The following is a 21,096-nucleotide window of genomic DNA, read 5'->3' as shown; positions in this document are numbered from 1 at the left end:
CAGCAACAGCAAGCCATGGACCCTTATTGTTTATGAAGTCAACGACAGTACAGCTCACGGGCAAACAGTTCAAGGATAATGCATTTTGGCAATAATTCAAAGAAACTCCAAATACATTCCCGTATAATGGATTATTCTGTTTCACCTTCCCCCAGTGCTTACTTAATGGAGCCAATGAGTTGAAAAGGAAGGTCTTGTGTTTACACATTTCCACTCATTTTACTTAGGACAACTTTTTCCATCACAGAGCAACATAAAATTGAGTATCATATTACACTCCTAAAGCACTGCCTTAAAGATACATTCTTATTTACAGGGTAACTTTGTCAGGATTGGTTTATTAAGTGTCTAGCTAAACAGTAACAAGTAACTTTTTTTCGCAATATTGGCAGCCATGTCATGGACAACACAGGACAGTACTTGTATTTTTTTGTTTGAAAAATTAATTTGGTACTGGTAAATTCAGGCTTTTTTCAAAATTACATTCAGTTTTTAAAGTAATTCAATCAGAGAATTACCACAATTCCAATTTTCCAATTACTGGGCCAGCAGAATGTTCCCCAAAGAGCATTTTAGCTCTGGATTTAAAAGCAAGGTCTGAAGAGAGAAAGACAACTGGTTGTTCTCTCTCCCCCTTCATATTCCTGATCTCCCAAATTCAACCTTCTACACTTCCCAACTCCTCGCCGTCTCTTCTTCCCCTCCACCTTCCTTGTTTCATCCACATCACCTTTCAGGCACCTTTCCTTCCCAACCCCAAATACTCCAATATCCCCTAAACCTTGTACCTTGCCTCACTCCTGGAACGTCTTGCAACACTCTAGAGCCTACAGTGCCTGCGATAAAAACACTTTACTCCGTTCAATTCAGAAAAACCAACAGGGTCAATCGGAGGAGCAGTCAGAGCAGACTCAGCTGTGTGGAAGCAGCACAAGAATCTCTCACCAGCTACTGAGCAAGAGTTTGCGGGGGGGTGGGGGGGAGGGGGAGGTTTGGGAAGGCCTTCAACTGACAAAAGCAGCTCTCCAGCAACCCTAAGTTCTATCCAGGTGGAGGACCACAATATGAATGTGCCATCCTAACCAATTTTGGGGCTCAATTTAAAGCAATAAAGATATTCTAATTAATTTGAATTCAAAGTCAGCCCATGGAATTGTGGGATACTTTCAGCGGACACCCAGAGCACAAGTCCAGTGGGGTTGTGTCTACACTGCCAAGCAATAGGGCTTGAACCCTGCATCCTGGCTTAACTGAGGCTCGCACCCTCCACCCCGTGGGTCCTGGCACCTTGGGTCTGAGCCCTTGGTTAGCATGATTTTGTGTGTAGAAGGAAGGGGGATTAGGCTCGAGCCTGAGTTTGAACACTGGGCTTACACTGCTGTGTCGACACACCCTCTTTGTGGCTTTCTACTTTCAGCTCCTAAGAGAAATTTGGGGATGGGTGCTCAGTCTTTTGGGTCTCCAAATATTTAGTTCCAGCTTATTAGTAGCAATAATATTTATTGCCAGTCGCCAGCTCCTATACAGTTTTGTTAGGGGGCTTATTCCTTCACCCACTTACTTCCCTGGTCCTTCTCGCATGAACAGAGAGCAACAATACCCGAAGTCCAAAGGTGCAAACAATTTGAGATTTATTGGGGTGAACTTCCAGCAAGCATGATTCCAGTTTCCTTCCTTAGTGTCCCCCTTCCCAGCTCTGACACCACAGAGCCTTATACCTGTGTCCCTGTTCCCATTCCTGCCCTTAGCCAAACATGATTCCAATTTCTGCACCCCCATTCCCTGTTCCCATTTCCCCCTTTAGCAAAACATGATTCCAATTTCCCCACCCCCATTCCCTGTTCCCATTTCCCCCCTACACACCCACCCACTTCTTGATTGACTGCAGACTATATAGTAAAACTTGAGTTCTGCTTAGCTATACCTTAACCAATCATTTTCCTGAAATTTAACTAACCAATCCTAACATATTGTAACATGATTATTTAACCAATTATATCCCACCACCTTAATTAGTTTACACCCAGCAAAATTAATTATACAGCAGACAGGAACAATCGCAGAACCAAGACAGAGATTATACAGACAAACAATAGCAAAGTGGGAATGATCATGACAAAACAATACAGAAGTGAGGATTTCACATCCCAGCTATGGATAAGTGAGTTCTTGCCAGACAGGATGCTACCAAACTAAGTTTCCTTTTACATTTTCTAGGCACTTCCCTTTCTCTGGAGGTGATAGGAATACAATCCTGTCCTGATAGTGCCTAACAGCCCAAGAGCACCTTATTTCAATGTGACTAGTTTGGAATGTGAGGATGTGACCGTTCGCTTCCCAGCTTATGGCTGCCTCTGCTGCTTAGCCAAAGATCTTAGCCTAAGCACAGGACCTCAGTCTGTCACAGTAAGAGAAGGACCTTACGCCGGCAGACAGTGATTTTGATTCTTTCTTTTATACCTCTATAACTAGCTAAGCGATAAGAATACACCTAAATTCTTAGAGTATAGGCCTTTACAGACAGGCCTGAATATCTATATCCTAACAAGTTTCACATTTGGTTTTATGCTGAAATCTTTCCTTAACAAGTTATTTGCAGAGTACAAATCTACTAACAGAAAACCAGAACAGCTAATGTGGTATTCATCGCAAAACTGAAGAGTAAACACATGTAGAAATTTCATGCCTGCAAAATGAATCTGAATTAAAGATGCAGAGTTAAAAAAAAAAAAAGAAAAAAAAGAAAGAGGGAAGATGATATCATGCAGTGATTAACTTGATAAATAGCACAATGCTCCTTGTCACATGACCGTTTAGGCAACCAACTGTGTCAGGAATAGCATCAAATCTAGCTGAGGTATAATTATGTTTCGTCCAGCCAGATAAGTGGCAACTCTCAAATTTAGCACTCTCTTGCATATTTTGGTTTTCAGTCTAATTTTATGTTAAAGTCAGAAAGCAACAAAAACTCTTACCAGGAGACTAAATGCATTTGTAGAACAGGAGTCACAACAAATCATGAATTAAGCAATTATTCAGAAGGGAGAGGTGAAATGTTCTATTGGGTCAAATGAAACATTAAATGCTGTACATCACAGAGCAATGTGGCTGGCTTCATAAGTAGTGCTATGACAAAAATGTTTTCCTTTCAAATGACATGGTCATTACTTTCTTACAAGAAAAGCTTCTCACATAAGATGAAAAAGAAAGGTGATCTAACACCCTCTCCCCTTTTGGGATTCAAGTTCAGCCTTGTAAAAATGTCATGAAAACCTACCAATGCTTGCAAAAGTATACTTGCCCTCCCTTAGTGCTGAAGATGATTTAAAAAATCTTTTAATCCTTCATTAATATTATTTGCCTTGGGCAAACAAAGGAATAGAATCTGACTTCGACTTCAGGAACATAAGCAGACAAGAGAACCAAGTTCCTCCCAACATACTGTCTTTTCATCTACTTACTAGGAAGATCAATTATATAATGGGAATAACAACAACTCTGAAAAAGAGTCATTGCTGTTTACAGGTCTCACCTAACAGGAAATATCTGTTTTCTCGGCTGTGCAAGTCCCAAATTACCACAGATCTAGCTCCTATGGTGGGTGTGGGGTAGTTTAAAGTATTCAGCAGAAATGTTGGTCTATTTAAAGGTTTCAGAGTAACAGCCGTGTTAGTCTGTATTCGCAAAAAGAAAAGGAGTACTTGTGGCACCTTAGAGACTAAATGCTCAAATAAATTGGTTAGTCTCCAAGGTGCCACAAGTACTCCTTTTGGTCTATTTAAATAGTTCCAGAGGTGAAAGATGCAGATGGAGAAAGATCCCTTATCCAAGTGATCCCTCTGCTTCTGCTCAAAACCACTAACCAAGCAAGAGTTAGCCTAGCTCTAGAATGAAATGACTCTCCCACATGCATGCAGGTAATTAGGGAGCATGAGAGCTACGTGCCATTCCCCATGGGGCAGACTGAGTTTACAGAAACCTACAGTGCTGGGATGAGGCCTCCTATCCCTGATAAAAAGGATAGTTTTTGGATGTCTGGTTATATTTACACAGCAGCTAGAAGGGTGCTTCCCAGTACAGAGTATAGAAACACAGTAGCTATGCTTAAGCTAGTCTGCTAAAAATGGCAGCGTGGCCACGGCAGCACCGGCAGCCACTCAGGCTAGCTGCCCAAGTACTTACCCACCAGTCAGGTGGGATTTCAAGTGGCCCTTTGCCTCCTGGTGTACAGTTTGATTCTAAAAGGAAGATAGACAGTGCCACATGGGTTACTCACTTGCTACAAAGCCTTAGAAATTCTGGGAAGTGACTGATGGACTTGTTTCCTCCTCAGAATAGGGATTAACCTCCACAGCAACAAACCCCTGCCTTCTGGAGAACCAGCTGGTGCTGGAGTAAGTTTTAAAAGCTTGCTGTGAAGCAGTAAGCGAAGGATCTACATGGGCTCGGAGAAATTCTATGTCCCATGTTAAGGAGAAGGTCCGATGACATAATTTAAGGAAATACCAATAGATTCTAAGAATTTCAAGACATGACAAAATTTGGTTTGGAACAAGTTGACACAGTCCACTTAAATGTTTTCTTAATTAACACAGACTTTAAAAAATATACTGCAGATGAGCAATAATGCCTATTAGAACATCTACTCCAGACACGCATGATACTGCCCAGGCTTCTGTAACTACATAAAAATCTATCACACTCTAAACTTTGATAGGAATTATCTCCTTTACACTATATGTACGATCTTCTGTGCCTTGTACATATACTTACAAATCTAGAAGAGTTGTCATTTCTTACAGTTTTGGCATTTCCAAAAGCTGGTAGGAAAGAACAAAAAATAAATGAAACATGGTAAAAACATTTAAATACTAAAAAACAAGTCATGACTGTATGTTATGCAAAAACAAAAATAAACAAATCGATGCCTGATGGAAAACAAAGCACTGTCCTGTGTTTGAGACATCATTATCAGTTGCTGAAGATGGATTTATAAAGATCAGTTTAGTTTGAAGTTTTCTAACAATAAGAGCCAGTGAAGAAAAAACTTTCCCAACATTATTGTCAACGTGGTTTTGAACTATGCCTGGCAACTACCAGCTTACAACGTGCATGCAACATGAACTCAAAATAAACTGTAGGGCAAGTTAAGGAATTAGATTTCATCCTGTAAAATGTTTGTCAAATGGAAGTGTGTCACTCACTATTATGAAATATAGTGCTCGTGCTCATTGCAGAAGGCTTTGAGCTAACTTGTCACAAAATATATATCTATACTTTCAGTACTCAAGTAAAGTTGACACTGAGTGAAAAAATATATGTTTCTCAGCTTTAACAAATTTGCATGGAGAGACTATTCTGCGTCAAAGAACTGGAGCCAAAAGACAGAATTTGTTGCTCTTGGAGGCCAGGGTTAAAAGTGACAGAACTGTTTTAAAAAAACAACTTTATACAGTGGAATAAGTCACCTTTTTAACAAACATATAATTAAATACAGTGCTACACACAAGACTCATTTGTAATCATGCACAGAACTAAAAACAAACTTTCCATTATGAAGAATCAGAGACAGTTTTCTCCTAAATTCACTGTTTCTCATGTTAATTTACATTAGCAGTATAGTTAAAAAGCAGAGCATTCCCGTAAGATAACTTATGCAAACATAACATATTTCTGCCATTTTCTTGCATTACAGCTTAGTTTAAATGCAACTGCACATAAAGGCATAGAATATGATCTAAATTGTAAAAAATCTAAAATGCAGCAGCTGGTACTTGGTCATAGCATGATTACTGTTAATCATGGGAAGATATGGTGTCTCTTCTCTTTTACAGGAAGGCAACCAAAAGCAGGACAACACAGCAACAGGCAGCACAAACAGCAATGCTAAATTCTCAAAAGAAGCAAGAAGTGCCCATACACATCATGATTATATAACATCATACTTTTAAGTCAGGGTTTCTCAAACGGCAGGTCCTGACCCCCCAGAAGAGGTGGATAGCTAACCCCACTTGGTACCAGATACTGTTTCAGCAGCACTAACAGGACCATTGCATGGTACACTGACAGATCTTGCCTGTGAGAGGACATTCATTATCTCTTAGCACATTTCCTATTCCCCTCCCATAGTAAATTTTATGTCCCCTTCCTTCCTTCACTTCCATTTGCATGCCTTTTTCCATAATGCCTCAATACACAGAATCCCACTTTGTTTGCAAAAAGAGAACCCACTGATGGACACGGAATTATATCATAATAATTAAAGAATACGGAGAGAAAATAACTTGAACACTGCATGTAATCTGGTCAGCAAGGTGAAATTATTATAGATTAGACTATAACACTTCCTTGTATGAATGTATTGTTCTATCTTAATAGGGGGCCATTGGAAGGGCTAGCAGGGAGACAAGACAATGAATCTAGATAAGCAACCTTCAAACAAACTCTTGGGGGTAGGGGGAGGCAGCAATTACAACACAACAGCGAAACTATTAACTTCATGGCTCCCTATGTCTCCAAGGAAGATGCAAGTCTTGCTTTCCCAGGGTAGGAGCCCAGAGAGCAAAAAAATACTGAACAGTTAAAAAGCCCTTGTCAGGAGAGGGCTGGGGGAGTCAGTTGTGACGGGCTATCAGGGGAACAGGGGTGGACACAGTGAGCAGCTCTACAGAGAAGTCAAAGAGTTAGATCTTTCTCCAGATCCAGGGACAGGCAAGCCTTAGGAAAAGAGAGGCAAGCATATATCCTGGTTTATTGTTTTTAACATCTGTTGTCTCTGAAATCAGGGTGGAGAACGTGCTTGTTAACAGCAAAAATGTTGAGAGAGAGAGAGAGAGAACCCTATTGTCCCTCTGCAAATTTGTGTACACAGTCAATCCCTTACCTCTCTCTAAAAGCGCAAAGTTTCAAAAAGTTCAATGAATAGAAGATTGGTGGGGGCAGAATAGATCTGGACAAGGAGAAGAAGTCTGGAGATAAATGTGAGAAGGGAGGGACAGGCAGTAGAAACAAAACTGAAACTGTTTGAGCACCATATTCCAGAAGTCTTGAGGTCTTTCTGAGTGTAGCCTTCATTGATTTGAGATCTACCATACCATTCTCTCACTAGAAGGGAAAACTTATAATGGAAGCAGGCCCTAAAAGAGACCCAGTTTGGGAATATTTTAATGAAGTAAAATGTGGGTAAGACAGGCATGCATGCAAAATGCAAACAATGCAACAAAGAAATGCAAGGTCTGGTTGCCTAAATAAAACAACGTCATGGGAAGTTTTGCTTGTTTTGTTAAAATATTATATGTTTGCTGTTGAAGAAAAAATCCAGAATACATAACGTCGTCGTTTTAGTTAAATAAAACAATTTAAATGTCTGTCTGGTGATGTTCTCCTCCTAATATAGCAAGGCAAGAAAATCCTCCAAATATTAATGATTAACCTGTTGAATTGGAGATAGTTCACCTCCCAATGGCTTCATAAATATCTGCTTCAATTACCTTTGGTAAATGAAATAACCAAACAATCATTCATTTTCTGATATAGCTGTAAAACTAATCTGAAAAGTTTTCTAAATAAATCACTTAAAAATGTATAGTGTGTACCTTCTAAAAATGAAACCTACATCTATCTCTGAGTTGTGAAGAATATATATTAAGGTTATAACAACCAACAAGAATGCACTTTTATGTAGAAATCCATGATTACATCACGTTTTCCTGACCAGTGATTTAAATCACCCTGTCTAAAATCCTTTTGTTCTAAATAAATACTTGGCTTTATAAGGCTGTTTGGTCACTCATTACCACTCCCATAGCTCCCTAAGAGAAACAAACTGCAGATAGAAAAGGAGTACTTGTGGCACCTTAGAGGCTAACAAATTTATTTGAGCAGACGCTTTCGTGAGCTATGAACCCAAGGTACGCAGATCTACTAAGTTAATCATGGTTGATCACAGCAGACTGCAGTCGGAGAGTGAAAGACTAGCAGGTGACAGCTAGATACCTGAGACACATTCACAAAGAAATCAGAAGGGAACAAAAGTGCAGTTAGCCCAGAAGCTGACATCCTCATTTGCTTCCTTACTAAAAACCCACTCTTTCAGTATTGCCAATAAAGAATCAATTTAAACAAAAATAGTTCTATTTAAAAAGAACCTTCCACAGCTGAATAACTGTAAGGCTTATTTCTGTAATCCTATAAAGCACCAACTATGCTTTCAGATACTGTAAATAACAAAGCCAGCTGACCTGGTAGGAGGATGCAGTACAGGAAGCAATGTATTTTCTACACGCATTATTAGATCCTTACCTTCAAGCACTGGATTTGACTGTAAAAGTTGTTCTTTTACTTGATTAACTTCTGCTCCTTTTCCACAAACAGCTGCTACATAAGACATAACAAGCTTGCTGGCCTCTGAGGGGTGTAGATTAGAGGATAAAAAAAGATCAAAGTGAGAAATAGTCCTGAAAACTGGCACAAATATTTTATTTATTATGCAAATATTTTAGTTATTATGCAGGCTTGTGTACCTTAACATTTTTACCATTCCAGCAGGAGTTAAAGACCCCAATCCTCCTCCACATATCTCTTTCTTTTTGATACTACTCAGGCCCTGATGGTGTGATGAGGCCCATGCACTCAGACCCCTGTGAGCACATTGAGACCTAATGATTTCAATGGCCTGGACCCAAGCAAAACGATGCTGAACACTAGTGAACCAAGCATATATAGGTTCTTTTCCATTCGGCTTGAGTAAAAGTGACTCAACAAGCTAACAGTATGAAAAATCATCTGCAACATGTCAGGCTACGGACAATGGGACTTAACATTGCAAAATGCAAAAGCCAATAAAACTACTAAATCAATCAGTCAGTCATTAGATTTAGTAGATTTATTTGGCTTTTGCATATTATATATCAAATCACACACGTACACACGCATCACATAACGGTAGCTATAAAAGTCTAAATAAGTAATTAATGCAGTCTATTTTAAAACAGATTACAGAATACAAACCATTAATTTAGTCAATGAACATAATTTCATTGTGTTAATTTTAACATAAACAAGTTTGAACAAGTTCTGAAATTGTTAAAATCCCAGTTATGTAAACATCAAATCAGTGTCAATGACCCATCCAAATAATATAAGTAAAGATTACATAAAACAAATAGTCTGGATCTTATGATAATATTGTTTAGCAAAGAGAGCAGCTGTGACAGGAGCTGAGCAAGTAAGGTTTAAAACAGGTATGCAGTGTTTAATATGATGCAAGATTGCCCAATTTGGGGTAACTCACAGGATATGCATTAATACAACTTTAAATACAATATAATTACTAACAGCAGGAATCCCACTCAGATCAATACAATGATCATAAAAACTCATTTACTTTCTCCTTTCAAAGATCTGGTACATATTTAAGGGTCTGATTTCAGCAAAGAACAAACAAACGGTTTCTCCTTGAATTTTGATGCTCTTCTGTTTAAGCAAAATTTGCTTAGTATTAACTGGTTGTTTCTGTCCCTAAGTTGAAATTCAGCAAACAGACACAGATAGGTATGGCAGGCCTGTGCCCAGGGCCTCATCTCCTGGAATCACATGAGTTCAGCAGAATCTCAGCTTTCATTTTTACAAAGGTTCCCAGCCCTCACCGGTTGCAAAGAAAAGCGTGAAAATGGGACCCAAGTCAAACCAATGCAGTGATGCCTACCCCAGTCCGCCAATAGCCTGAAACAATAGCTCTTTCCAGAAGGTATCCTCTACAACTGACACTGCTCTTGCCAACCCTGCCAATACCACAGCAACATTGGAAAGTATTGGAAGAGGGGATGATGGGGAAAGTGGGGGACAGGGGCGCACAGGCTGCTATTCCAGATGGAAAGGAGAGCAATTGCCATCACCCCAGCCTCTGCGGTGCGGGAGCAAGACTCTAGCACACAGACTAGAGTGACTAGACAGAAAGTGTGAAAAATCAGGACAGGGGATGGAGGGGTAATAGATGCAAAAAGCCCCAAATATCGGGACTGTCCCTATAAAATCGGGACATCTGGTCACCCTAACACAGACAGTTACACCGTCTGCTTCAACCACAGCTTGCCTTTACAAGGCTTCGCAAACACGTAATATTTCGAGATGTAGAGGTGTAAAATAAGATCATTCACAAAATTCTTCAGGATTTGGGGGCTATTTGGAGTATTTTTAATAGGCTAAAAAAGAGCAGGGCCATTTCTCCTTATAAACACTCCACAAAAAGCTCCATTTTCCTGAGTGACAGGTTTCAGAGCGCTAGCCATGTTAGTCTGTATCAGCAAAAACGAGGAGTCCTTGTGGCACCTTAGAGACTAACAAATTTATTTATTTCACGGGCTATAACCCACCTCATCAGATGCATGGAGTGAAAAATACAGTAGGCAGGTATAAATATACAGCACATGAAAAGATGGGAGGTTCCTTACCAAGTGTGGGGCAGTCAGTGCTAATGAGGCCAGTTCAATCAGGGTGGATGTGGCCCATTCCCAACAGTTGACAAGAAGGTGTGAGTATCAACAGAGGGAAAATTACTTTTTGTAGTGACCCAGCCACTCCCAGTCTTTATACCCACCTGGGGGAAGTGAAGGAACAGATTGACAGAGGCATAAGGGTACTCAGAAGTCACCTACTACAGGAGAGGCCCAACAAAGAAAATAACAGAACGCCACTAGCCATCACCTTCAGCCCCCAACTAAAACCTCTCCCACGCATCATCAAGTATTACAACCTATCCTGAAGGACGATCCCTCACTCTCACAGACCTTGGGATACAGGCCAGTCCTCGCTTACAGACAACACCCCAACCTGAAGCAAATACTCACAAGCAACTACACACCACACAATAGAAACACTAACTCAGGAACCAACCCCTGCAACAAACCCCGTTGCCAACTCTGTCCGCATATCTATTCAAGGGACACCATCATAGGACCTAACCACATCAGCCACACCATCAGGGGCTTGTTCACCTACACATCTACCAATGTGATATATGCCATCATGTGCCAGCAATACCCCTCTGCCATGTACATTGGCCAAACCGGACAGTCTCTATGCAAAAGAATAAATGGACACAAATCAGACATCAAAAATTTTAACATTCAAAAACCAGTAGGCGAGCACTTCAATCTCCCTGGACACTCAATAACAGACTTAAAAGTGCCCATTCTTCAACCAAAAAACTTCAGAAACAGACTTCAGTGAGAAACTGCCGAACTGAAATTAATTTTGAAACTTGACACCATCAAATTAGGCTTGAATAAAGACTGGGAGTGGCTAGGTCATTACAATAAGTAATTTTCCCTCTGTTGATACTCACACCTTCTTGTCAACTGTTGGGAATAAGCCACATCCACCCTGATCGAATTGGCCTCATTAGCACTGACCGCCACTCCAATTTGGTAAGGCAACTCCCATCTTTGTCTGCCTACTGTATTTTTCACTCCATGCATTTGATGAAGTGGGTTATAGCCCAGGAAAGCTTATGCCCAAATACATTGGTTAGTCTCTAAGGTGCCACAAGGACTCCTCATTGATTTTTCTGAGTGTCTCCCCTGTTACACCTGATGTACAGACAGGCAAACAAATTAGGGCAAAAATAAGAACTGACTTGAATCTTTGATGGTCAACAAAATTCAGGTACTTTTTTTAAAAAAATGTACACGCTTCTGCATGTCCTACTTGCAGATTAGAATAAAAACAGAAGTATCAAAATACATGAAAAGCTATTCTCTTGGTCTCTTATTCCAGTCTGCCTCAACCCACTATGTACCAGAAACATATTGAAACTCCCAATCAGCTTTCTAGCCAAAGAAGTCTGGATAATTTTGGATATACATCCAAACTTTTACTTTATTTCAACATATGAGAAAAACCTATGCAAGTCTCCAAGTACCTTTGACAGATTAGAAATATTAGGACAAAAAAAGCAGTAGCAAGACATCCTCTTTGTACAAGAAAATGCAATCCACAAAACCAAGAATATTTCCACACGTTGGGGAAACCCATGAGAATGCCACCAGAGTAAATACTCCTGTCTGTCCAAATATTCTTCTCACAGAGATCTCAGAAAGGACAAAACATCTGCAACACAATCCTGTCTACTACACACACTCAAGTCTACAAGACAGTTGACACCACCTCATGGTCAATGGTATGAAAGGCTTCTGATAGATCTAATAATACCAGCATAATCATTCTCCAAATCTTAACCAAAACCAAAAGATATCAGCGTCAAGTGATGTTTTTTAGCAAATGTTGAACAAGTCTTTTCAATGCTACATGTTAACTTCATATTAATACCTTTTATACATCGGAAAGGGTAGCCATATTGGAGGTGAAAGCAATCCATTTATTTAACTACACTTATTTTCCCAAAAAACTAAAAAGAGGCTGATCTAAAGAGTTGACTTAATGCAGTAATATGAATCTGTCATAGAAAACGTATGAGCAGAAGTGGCTGATGAGCTAAGGGATAAAGACTGATTTAAATCTAGATTCGCTGTCTGAACACATGCTCAGGTTAGGGTTGCCAATTTTGGTTGGACGTATTCCTGGAGGTTTCATCACAGGACAATCTTTAATTAAAGATTTTTTTTAATTCCTGGAGACTCCCGGACAATCCTAGGCAACCCTAGCTCAGGTGTTAAGTGGAATGATATTCTGTTTCTACATGGACGTTCTTAAGAGTCTCAACCTTAGGCTCTAATTTCCCTCCCCCGTGAGTTGGGTGGGTGGAATGCTTGCAATCTTTCTGGGTGAAAAAGAGCTTTTGGCAGTTGGACTAGTGATCAGATGAGGTAGGACACGCGAGTTGGAGCTTCATGCCCATCCTCCACAAAAAAGATCCCTCAGTGCTGAAGGAGCCATTTTCAGTGGAGCAGTAGAGGGGAATGGAGACAAGAAATGGAAAACTGTCAGGCCTTTCTGTGGAGAATAAAGTACTGTGTATCTCTCTGTTTACAAAGCACCCATTCTGTATGGTATGAAGGCAGTAGCAGGGCATTACAAATGATTGTGTCCCTTTTTTATCTGTTCAGTTTTAAAACAAAACAAGTTAAGAGTTGTTTCAGGTTTTATGCTTCCCTCCCAAATCTCCTGAGCCAATCAGTTTTTCTCCCTGCCCTGTTGGGTTAGACCTTCGCAAAAACAACAGGGGAAAGCTATGAAACTAGTTACACACAAAGTGCTGCTGAAAGCACAAAATAAACAAATATTCTCTCTAATCTCTTCCAGTTATTGTAGTCCAAAAGGATCCACTTGAAACAGCAGGGAAGAAATTACTGAGACAAACATGATTTTTTTCTTGGCGGCATCCCCTAAAGGATCACAGCTAGGTTTAAACTGGACAGTAGCTGTGAGGAAATGGAAGATCTTTACCATGGATCAAAGGCTCCTAATGATGCTGAGACAATCAGGCTGATGTGCAGCAGTGAAATAAGAGACTACTCTGCATGCCTAAGTGTTCCTCAGCTATCTGATCTGACAAATCTCCCTAAACAGTCCAAATTCTTTGGGAAGGGCTACTCAAGCTTTGAGTGAAAAACGAACTAAAGCAGCAAATAAGTGAATGTAATGTAATTTAGGGTAAGTGTGCACTTTCTGATGACATCAGGATAAATCCGGAGCAATATATATATATCACTAAAGAATTCCTTTCAACTATTAATGAAGTTTGAACTACTGTGCAGTGAACTTGTTTTAAGGGAATTTAAGATTATTTTTAATATGCTTATTTACTCAGTAGACCACCCATCACAGAACTGGAAAAGGAAAGAATTACAGAATGTCAAAGCCTCTCATTCAGGATTCACAAAAGGGGCAATAAAGAAAAGGACATAACTTTTGAGAATGCACATTAAGAATACTAAGGTGCAAAACCCTTCCAACCCTATGTCCCCCAAATGAAGCAACTCTCTATGCAGTCTTACAATATGTACACTTGGTGGTTTAATTTTCCACCAATTTTACTTTTGTTTACTGGATGCATAATAAGCCATAAGTCTTCCTGCCTTCAGAAACAATCGCTCAGATGATGTAGAAACAAATTTAAGTGTTCTGTACCTGCTGTTTCTTTTCCTCAGCAGCTCTATTAAATTGCTATTTGAGACTATAATGCAATTGATTTTTTTTTAAATGAGCTTTCAAGGTGAACAGTTATGAAAGTGACATTTACCCCCACACAATTCCATACTTTTCAATGAACTGAGAATTTTCTCAAATTATTCCAGCTTTGCTTGAGAGAAATGCAGTTATCTTGTACGCTTGCCAGTGTACTAAGTGTAGCTGAGCACAGCATGAGAGATTTCATTTCCAAAGCCATCACCATTATGGTTTTTATATAAATAGTGTATGAAATTAAAAGTCCTATATTTAAAGGCTTTGGTGAATGCTTTCCAGGGTTTTCAACCAATCCCAAAAGGGCAGGGGAGGTCCAGTTTTCACAGGCTTGGAGTGTATTCTGCAAGGCAAGTGAATCCTGAATTTATTTTGACCTTTGCAATATAGCGTCACCAAAAGGATGATTTGCACATCGATATCATGACATCGCACCAGTACAATGGAATTGCATTTATGCAACAACACTCAATGCAATGTCACACCTGCACTAACACATATCATGATGCAATTAGTTTACTGCATGGAGCAACTGCAAAGAGATAACTCCAACACCCTCTCATATTTTTGGAGGGGAGCATGGAGAAGACAAAGCTGTATATTACCTGTTTTTCCAGCTCCACTCTCTCCAGTAATAAGAATACACTGATCTTTATCCTGGTCCCTGAGGGATCTGTATGCTTCATCTGACAGAGCAAAGCTGTAAAGTAAAAGATGATGAATTTAGCAGAGAAATAAGCAAATGTCATCAAGACTATATATATATATATCATCAAGACATTATATATATATATATATAAAATATGTCCTTGAGGTTCAGATAGCATTAAAACAATGCTATGTAGCTTACTAAGCACTATACCAAGTGATAAATGGAGAACTGAAGCTTCTTTGGAATCCTATGAGCCAAGAAAGTCTAACATGGATGTTCGTGATTACTGATTTATTTCATAATTACAGTTCTAGAATGGGCCTGGGAAAGAAATAGAAGTTACTTCCCTCCACCACACTCTTTTAGAGACTCATTAAAGCCTTCAGAATTTGCAGACATACATCCGTCCGTGTAAGTATTCATTTAGCTGCCACTATAAGAAATGCCAGTATTTTCAGAGTCAAGTAACAACGTAAGTTTACAACCCACAATCAAAGCACTGCAATGAGATATTGTATCAACTTGTTATTTCAACTATATTTGTGGTTAGAATTTATCTTATTCATATCACTACTAACATGCAAGAAGGGGGTTGATGCTCTGCTCTTCCACTGAGAGGAAGATGCTTCAGGCAGGAAATCAGTCAAACCTCCATTGTGATCTTATACTTTCCCCTGGCACATACTTCCCCAATTCCACTCCTTCATTCAAGCAAATTTCCTCCAAACCACTGCATGTTATATTCCAAAACAATTTCCCCTCTAAAGAAGTGGGAGAAACCCTTAAAAATCTTATTAAAATATTATGAATATAATTTGAATGGTTAAAGTACACACGGCATGTTTAAAACATTAACTATCAGTCTGTGGCTTGTCATTGTTCCTCGGCATATTTTCATGTTTTCTGATTAGCTGAATTACTGACATTTGGAAACCAAATTTAGGGTGGCGTTACATAATTTGGAGCTAAAAAACAGATTAAGAATTGACATCATCTTCTCTGCACTAGCAGAGACTTCAGGCCTACTATACAGGAACATACACACACACAGGCCACGAGACAAAATCATAGCAATTTGTCGGACAATTTGGATCTTTGGCTGACAATGAAACTGTATACAGCACATCATACAGTGCTATTAAGAGTGCTATCTATTGTACTGCCAACATTACTTCCTGCAGCACCTGGTTGTTCCCTGAAGATCTCATTCAAGTACTAACTAGGCCTGATCTTGCTTAGTTTATAACATTAGACACAGCTCAAGATGGTTTGGAAACATCCATGCCCAACAAGACGCAGAAACAAGACGCTAACTGGTAACTCATATTTAAGAACAGATTGATGCACTAGCCACTTTAACCACAGCAAACCAAAGATGTCCAACTCCTCTTGATGTATCTGGCATTGATGAGGAGATTCCTAAAACTTTTAATTCTGCTCTGGAGACCCATTCATCTTTAGAATTTGAACTCAATGATTCAACTAGATGTGAAAATTGTTTAAAGTACAAGAAAGTAGAGAGCTCTAATGTGTTTAACACTGAAATAGAGTTGATTTGCGATATGGCCAGCATGTAACAACAGTAGCAAAGAAAAGACTCCACTGCTGCCGAGAGACCATGATGCAATTCCTGGCAGCAGCCCTATTGTCACATATCCAAAGTACAGTTGCTAGATTCACAAGATTCTCTGGTAGGACACATTCAGGAAGAGAATAATATTCCTTAAAGGTGCTGCAGATAAACTTGCAAAGTTGAGAGTGTAACACATGCCTCTTAGACTTATCTGTGTAAATATGTTCATCATAGTTAATTTTAAGCAACATTCTTTCAAAGCAATCTGTGAGGGAAGAAGCAAAATGGGCCAAGGGCCTTCAGGCAGCAGTAGGGGTCCAGGAAGGGGGCAGAGAAGAGATCACAGAATCATAGAACTGGAAGGGACCTCAAGAGGTCATCTAGTCCAGTCCCCTGCACTCAGGGCAGGACTAAGTGTTATCTAGACCAGTGCTTCTCAAGCTATCTGATGTGAGGGACCGGCAACTTTTTTTTTTCCTAATGTGCGCGCAGACCGGCAGCCGATGGCTCATGGACTGGCACCAGACCGCAGACCACCACTTTGAGTAGCACTGATCTAGACCATATCCCTGACAAGTGTTTGTCCAACCTGCTCTTAAAAATCCCCAATGATGGAGATGCTACAACCTCCCTAAGCAATTTATTCCAGTGCTTAACTATTCTGACAGTTAGGAAATTTTTCCTAATGTCCAAACTAAACTGCCCTTGCTGCAATTTAAACCCATTGCTTCTTGTCCTATCCTCAGAGGTTAAGAACAACAATTTTTCTCCCGCCTCCTTGTAACAACCTTTTATGTACTTGAAAACTGTTATGTCCCCTCTCAGTCTTCGCTTCTCCAGAGACTGAACAAACCCAATTTTTTCAATCTTCCTTCAGAGGTCATGTTTTCTAGACCTTTAATCATTTTTGTTGTTCTTCTCTGGATTTTCTCCAATTTGTCCACATCTTTCCTGAAACGTGGCACCCAAAACTGGACACAATACTCCAGCTGAGGCCTAATCAGCGCGGAGTAGAACTGAAGAATTATTTTTTGTGTCTTGCTTACAATACTCCTGCTAATACATCCCAGAATGATGTTTCCTTTTTTGCAACAGCGTTACACTGTTGACTCATATTTATCTTGTAATCCACTATAACTCCTAGATCCCTTTCCACAGTACTCCTTCCCAGGCAGATGGGATATTAACAACGCAAGCTGTGGTTTCCATGGGTTTGTTTCTGGAAGACAGCTTTCATATAAACACTACAGTGTCATTTTTTAAGTGAAGTCACAGAATGGTTAGCTCACCAAGCCCATCCAGCCATAGAATCCAGTGCCGTTTGTCCTTCAAACTGTCTCATCCATTATCTCCAAGAATACCACCCCAGCACAAACAAATGGCATTTCTACTACTGAAGTACCAGGTTTGCAAACATCAGTCCTCACTTGACACAGGGGGGCTGGAACAATTTGTATAGTGGGGGTGCTGAGAGCCATTGAAGCAAACTGTAAACAGTGTATATAATGGAAACTACTTTGAGCCAGTGGGTGTAGCAGCATCACCAGCACCCCTAGTTCCAGCACCTCTGCTTGACAGTATTACACCAGAAAACAGTGTGGAGACCTCACTGGCAATTTTAGGGCAACCAACACATTCCTAATTCATATCTTGAATGTGTCACCTTAAAATCATTCACCTCTAACAAGGCTACTGAATTCTCTAGTGCTGAAATGCCACTATCACTAGCCCTACATGGATTGTACAGCATTAGTGATTGTCTTCAAACACACACAATCAATCACCTCAGAAGAACAATGCACAAGCAACGAAGTCTTTCTTCACACAGAAACTTGAAGTATAAGGTCATAAACAACCACCAGAAATTTAAAAGAAAGGAAAACAGTCATTTTTATCCAAATCACCTGGCCTTGCATAATTCAGCCAGGGCTGTTGTGTGTTTATTTGGAATGTTTTCTTTTTCTGACGAAACCTCACCACTATACAATGCTGGAAAGCCTAATACAATCTTCAAATAGCATATCAAAGAGTATATCCAGACACACAAGACAAATCAAGTTCACTTACACTGACAAAAAATTCACACACACAGTTAATAAAACTTTCTTCATGCAAGTTGTATGTTTACCCTGAAGTTCAGGCTATGCCTTTCACAAATTAAGTTCTAGATGGCATAGCCCAGGTAGTGTTTTAGTAGCAAGCCTTTTAAAGAATTTTCTGCATTCGTGGCACTGCCTACACAGAATTAGTGCCATCTGTGTCAGAGTTTGGAACATAAATGTTTATTTAAAATAAAAAAGTAACAGATTCACCCATCATGTCTAATTTAACAATACACCATTATTGTAGAGTATTTTATACATTTTCTATCCTCTTCTTGCTGTGTAATAAAAATTAGATCCCTACCCCTTTCCAGGTACATCCTCTATTCGTTATAAACGATTAAAAATGGTCTCATGCTCTGTAAAAATAGATCTCAGTTTAGTTTTTATCATAATTTAACGACCACAAATAATCCTTCTACTTCTCCTTTTCTTTTGGTAGCATTAACGTGTACTCCTCAGTGATGTCAACATTCATAAACCTAAACCACATGCCACTCTTCTGAGCCACCATATAATTACAGAACCTAAATAGATCTTTAAAGTAGTTCTTAGCTAAAAGACAGTTGTGAACCGTATGATTTGAATTATTTTATGAGTGTGTCAGCAATGTCATTTACCACACTTTATTATAAACTCTTCTTTCATTTGTAAGTTTTAATATAAAAGTCAACCATGTTATTCTCCTACCACATCAAGGATACAATATTTACTGAAGTTCTCCCTTAGTTGAGATCTAAGTATAGGAACAATTTGAATCCTAAATGCTACCCATATCTAGATCAATCACGACGTTCCTTGTTCTATAGCCATAGTACTTTTCATAGCACAAAGTGTTTAGGCTGTGTACTTTCAAACAACTGGAATGATCACTGATTTTGAAAAGTTTGTTTTGACCCCAGTATTTTGTTTTGTTTTCTTTACATCCATTTCATAGAATCATAGGATATCAGGGTGGGAAGGGACCTCAGAAGGTCATCTAATCGAACCCCCTGCTCAAAGCAGGACCAATCCCCAATTTTTGCCCCAGGTCCCTAAATGGCCCCCTCAAGGATTGAACTCACAACCCTGGGTTTTTATGCTGGAGTACACGTTCACTGAGGACTTGCTAATCAGAGAAATAAAACTAAAGAACATAAATATCTGAAAGTTAATCACTACATTGAGACTACATCCATGAATGCAAAAAGCATTGACAATCTTCATTCCCCTACCAAGCTCTATGCTCCACTTTTACTTGCAAGGAATTTTCAATTTTAACTACAATGCATTACTGCCCACCTCCACCAACTATTGTCTTCTATCCCCATCCGTAGTACTCAGCTTTCCTTTGCTTCCCTCCCTCCAGTCTCTTAGACATCATCCTTTTAGCAAAGGACACTTAGGGCCAGATTTAAAATCCCAACAGGCACCTTTCCAAATTTGGCCTTTAATGACTGTATCCTGTCTCTTCCTGCCTCCAAACTTTTGCTCCCTTCCCAGCAGTAATCACTCACCACCTACCTGAGTGCTCAAGATTGCCTCCACTGCCCCCCTCTAAATTCCTTTGCTCTTGTTTTCATAACAATCATCTGTCATCTTCCCTTTCTTAGCAAAACCTAGAAAAATGTCATGATTTAAATAAAACAATGTCATTGTTTAAATAAAAATAGTCATTGTTGTTTAAATACCACTCCCAAAACAACTTCTTTGATCATTTTCATTCTGGCATCTGTCCCTTTCACAATAGTAAAATACCTTTCTACATGTGGTAACCACCATGGACTAGCTGATGATTTTCTCTCACCTCAGCACTAACCAGGGCCGGCTCCAGCTTTTTTGCCGCCCCAAGCGGCGAAGAAGAAGAAAAAAAAAGAAAAACCCGATTGAGCTGCCGCCGAAGTGGAAGAGACAGAATGAAGGATTCGCCACTGAATTGCCGCCAAAGACCCAGACGTGCTGCCCCAGGCACCTGCTTCCTTGGCTGGTGCCTGAAGCTGGCCCTGGCACTAGCTACTCTTTCCTCACCCTTCTTAGTCCTGGAGGTTTGTCTTCGTAATTCCCCCACCTTATCTCTTCCCCTGCTTGCAGTTACTTAGAATGTTCCCCATGCTAATCAGACAGCAGTGTCTTCTGTTTCCTTGTCTCTCCACAGCAGGTGGCAGATCCTCCCCTCCAAGCTGCCTCCACCATCTGGAATAGACTCCATGTCTCTGAGCCTAACTGAATCCTTGATTCTTTTCAGATCCCATGTTAAGGCCTATTGCTTTGTCTTGGAATGTAACTTCTAACTCATTCTCTACTTTAAAAAAATTCTATTTTTTGAGTCTTCCAATTTACTTATACTTAGTCACTCTCCTTGGAACTCAGCCATTGTAATCCTCTTCTACCCCATCACAGATAAGCATATTGCCAGGCTATACTGTAAACGATATGCAGTTAATTATATTTGCACGTGTAGAGGATAATCTGTTTGATATTTTTATGTTAATACAGAAGTATTAATAAATTAGTAAATTGTAATTTATCAAGTTTGAGTAAAATTCAGAGTAACTTTCATTATTTCCTTGCTGCCACAACATCTAAATGGATACCAATCAGAGAGAGATTCAAAGAAAACAACAATTGCAAACAAATCAGCGCTTCTC

The 21,096-nt window shown here is 39.6% G+C and overlaps 1 protein-coding gene across 6 annotated transcripts in view; it reads right to left on the bottom strand.

Annotated features, from left to right (window-relative positions):
• MYO1B (myosin IB) overlaps window positions 1–21,096 on the bottom strand; it is a 177,913-nt gene that overhangs the window by 76,123 nt on the left and 80,694 nt on the right. For 5 of the 6 annotated variants that reach the window (XM_073306214.1, XM_073306213.1, XM_073306216.1 and 2 more), the window contains exons 4-6: window positions 14,748–14,842; window positions 8,302–8,406; window positions 4,774–4,820 (exon numbers count right to left, since the gene is read on the bottom strand). In XM_073306214.1, the coding sequence (XP_073162315.1) occupies window positions 4,774–4,820; window positions 8,302–8,406; window positions 14,748–14,842 (247 nt within the window). Of the gene's footprint in view, window positions 1–4,773; window positions 4,821–8,301; window positions 8,407–14,747; window positions 14,843–21,096 lie in introns of those variants that run through there. The other variant, XM_073306220.1, reaches the window with a different exon arrangement.

Source organism: Lepidochelys kempii, chromosome 11, assembly GCF_965140265.1.
Source record: "Lepidochelys kempii isolate rLepKem1 chromosome 11, rLepKem1.hap2, whole genome shotgun sequence".
NCBI classification, from domain to species: Eukaryota; Metazoa; Chordata; order Testudines; family Cheloniidae; genus Lepidochelys; species Lepidochelys kempii.
The sequence above is the reverse complement of the archived record's forward strand: the minus strand, read 5'-3'. Positions and strand labels throughout refer to the sequence as shown.